General features: G+C 64.3%; 1 protein-coding gene across 1 annotated transcript in view; it reads right to left on the bottom strand.

The window, feature by feature from the left end:
• Positions 1-2,109, bottom strand: part of IGF1R (insulin like growth factor 1 receptor) — a 314,191-nt gene extending 312,082 nt beyond the window's left edge. Inside the window, exon 1 of the mRNA XM_007470089.1 lies at positions 1,975-2,109. Within this exon, the coding sequence (XP_007470151.1) occupies positions 1,975-2,068 (94 nt within the window). The 5' untranslated portion in view covers positions 2,069-2,109. The remainder of the gene's footprint in view (positions 1-1,974) is intronic.
• Between the last annotated feature and the right edge of the window lie 1,071 nt (positions 2,110-3,180).

Genomic DNA, 3,180 nt, shown 5'->3' with positions numbered 1-3,180 from the left:
TTCCTGCTGTTGTGAACTTCAGAACTTACTAACATTAAACAATAAAACTAGAAACACGACACAGTTCAACCACATGCTGTAGTAAAATGGATTAACTCTCCTGTGTCTCCTAAGCTATATTTAGCTTTTAAAGGCTAGAAACCCTCCTCTGTCCCCCCAAACACCATCTGCGAGCCTTAGAAGGGAGCCGAAAGCCCTTCGCCCAATCCAGCCAGAGGAAAGTTTAGAAAACAAAGAACAGGAGAGTTCAGACTTGTAGAAGGTCCGGACTCAATCAGAGTCTTACTCCATGAAGTAAACACGCTAATTCTATAAAAATCTGCTCTTACTCCATCATGGACTCATTTCTTACAAAACGTTTAAGAAGGGTTTGTTTACAGGAACAGCCTTTCCGAACTGCCCCTATGATGGGGACAGACAGCCCCCGCTGCCTCCCGATTCCCCCCCCCCACTCTTCGAGGCTCCGTCGTGATTTTTCAAAGTTAATTGGCACCACCTGCATACCCTCGGCAAGCATTACTCACCAACACGCCCTCGTCGTTCCTAGCCCCAGTTCTGTGGCTGCATTTAAACTTTAATCGTGTTCAAGTTACCCTGCCATCGCGAATGTATCAGTAAGCCTCACTTTAATGTTCTGAGAAGAACAGGACTCCCTCCTTTCCTCCCTCCACACACCGCGGGGCCCTAAGTTCTCACTCCCTCCCTCCCCGCACTTCCCTACCCCTACCCGACACTACCAAAACAAAAGCTATCAGATTGCAGGCGACAGCGTGTGGAGCGATATTGCTTATTAACTATGTACAAAGGAAGTGCGGGGCAGCGGGGGAGGGAGTGCAACAAAACTCTGGCCACGAAACCCAGCCCAAGGTTGCGCGCTAGCAAAACAAAACACCCTCCTCCGCCCCCCCGCCGCCGCTGATTCTGGCGCCCCTTAAACGACGACGCACGACACCTCTCGCCAGGGCCCGGCGTCTCGGTGTCCCGGAGCGGCCGTGTGGCTGCAGCTACAGCCCCGCGTTGCGAGCACGTGTATGGAAATGCAAGTCGGCTCCGACCACACACCCACTCCCGCACACTCGGATGCTGCGCTACCACCCCCTAGCCCTGCCAGGAGGAGGAGAGGGTCCACCCGCCGGTAGAAACTGGAAGAAGCTCCCAGCACCCTCTGAACTGGGGGTCCGGACGCGCTCCCCGGAACAGCCCAACTGACGCAGGGCCCCCGACCTCGCACTTTTCCAGGGGCTTCATAGAGGGGCGGGGGGCCTAAGCGAGAACGCTCCCCGCACCCCTGAGCAGCACTGAGCAGCCCCGGGAAGCCGGGGACTGGCGACCCACCGCGGGTCCGGCGAAAGCGACATGGAAGGCCAGGAACCCGAAGAGCCCAAGGGACAAAGCACGTTGGGCGACAGAAGGCCGCGCTGGAATGTTTGGAAACCTATCCTGGGGCTGCGAAGCCTCTCCGCCAGGCACCTCCTCCAGGGCACCTTGCACCCCCAAAGGCCAGTAGGCTGCCCGCTCCCGCCACCGGTCACCGAGTTTGCCCCAGCCGCGAGGTGGCCGCGCGAGCTGTCACCGCCGCCTGCGCGGTGCGCAGCCCCGCGCACCGGGAGGGGCGCGTGGTGCGGGAAGCCGGGCGCGAACTTCCCCGCTGGAGCCCGCGGGCCGCCCGGGAGTGAGCGCTGCGGAGACAGCCGACCCCCGGGGCAGGGCTCTAGGGACAGCGAAAGAGAAAGCCACCGAGGCCCTTCCCACGTGGGGATGCGCTAAGCTGGGGCCCGCGGGGCTCCAAACTAACGAACCTGAGCCCCGGGGCCCCTCCGGCCTTCCGGCCGAGCCCCTCGGCGCCCCGCCCCGCGGCTCCCGAGACCGGGAGCCCGACAGCTGCGACGGTGGCAACTCGTGTTTCGCAAACAGGGCGCAGCCCCTCAGAGGAAAAGTTCCCGCAGTGGCCGCGGGCGGCGGGCACATACTCACTTTCTCCACTCGTCGGCCAGAGCGAGAGCGCGGCGGAGAAAAATAGGAGCCCCCACAGCGAGGTCGGGGACCCTCCTCCGGAGCCAGACTTCATTCCTTTTATTTGGGACGAAATTCCCCTTTCTCAAAAAAAAAGGGGGGTGGGAAGGAAAATAAAAAGTCTCAAACTCAGTCTTCGCCCCCCCCCTCCAAAAACAAGGGCGAAGGCAACAATATTCCAAAGGCGGCGCCGGCCGGGGGTCCGCGGGGCGGCGCGGACGGGGCGGGCGGCGGCGCTGGGCGGCCCCTCAGCGCCGGCAGCCGCGGCCGAGGACTCGGCGGAGTCGGGAACCCGATGCGCGCCGGGGCGGGCTGTCGGCGTCGTCGGCCTCCATTTTCAAACCCAAAGAGACAGGAGGGAGGAAAAACTGCAAAGAAAGGGGGCAAAGCCCAAATCCGTCTCGACGAGGGAGGACAAACCCGACCCCAGACAGAGGAGGAGGCTGTCCGACGCCCGAGCCTCCGCGGCGGGAGGGCGCGACGCAGTTCGCAAGATTGCCCCGAAGTCCGGGTCGCGGGCGAGGCCGACCGGGGGCAGAAATACGGAGTAAAAATGAATGAGCGGCTCCCCCTCCTCCTCCGGGCTCCGCTCGCCGCCGCCTCCTCCCACAGCTCCGCCGCCGCCGCCGCCGCGAGCTCCTTCCCAAATCCAGGACACACACAAAGCGGCGGGCCGACCGCGCCGCGCTCAGCACTCCCGCCGCGCCGCCCGGGCTCCGCGCCGCCGCCGCCCGGCCCGCGCCGGCCCCCGCCCGCCGCCGCCGCCGCCGCCGCCGGCTCCGCGCGGGGGCCCCGGCTCGCTGAAGGTCAAAGCCGAGGCGCGCGGCGCGCCGTGGAGCTCCCCTCGCGCGGGAGGGGTGTGGAGGGCCCGGGGAGCGGGGCCGAGGGTCTGCAACCTCCAGGCACGGGCGCGCTGGGAGCAGGCTCGCTGGCGGCGTCCCTCTCTCTCGCTCGCCTCTCGAGTTCGCCTGGTGCGCTCGCTCCTCCTCGGGTTTTTTTCTTTTTTTTTTTTTTTCCGCTCAGCAGAGTTAATGCTGGTAAACAAGAGCCTCAGCCTCGCCGCTGCCGCCGCCGCTGCCACACACTGGGGGCTCTCGCGCGCGCGCTCTCGGGGCCGCGCACACCCGCCCGCGCGCACACCCGCCCGCGCGCACACTGGAGCGGCCA

Source organism: Lipotes vexillifer, unplaced genomic scaffold (genome assembly GCF_000442215.2).
Source record: "Lipotes vexillifer unplaced genomic scaffold, Lipotes_vexillifer_v1.1 scaffold695, whole genome shotgun sequence".
NCBI classification, from domain to species: domain Eukaryota; kingdom Metazoa; phylum Chordata; class Mammalia; order Artiodactyla; family Lipotidae; genus Lipotes; species Lipotes vexillifer.
Note: the sequence above shows the minus strand (reverse complement) of the source record. Positions and strands in the feature narration are given on the sequence as shown.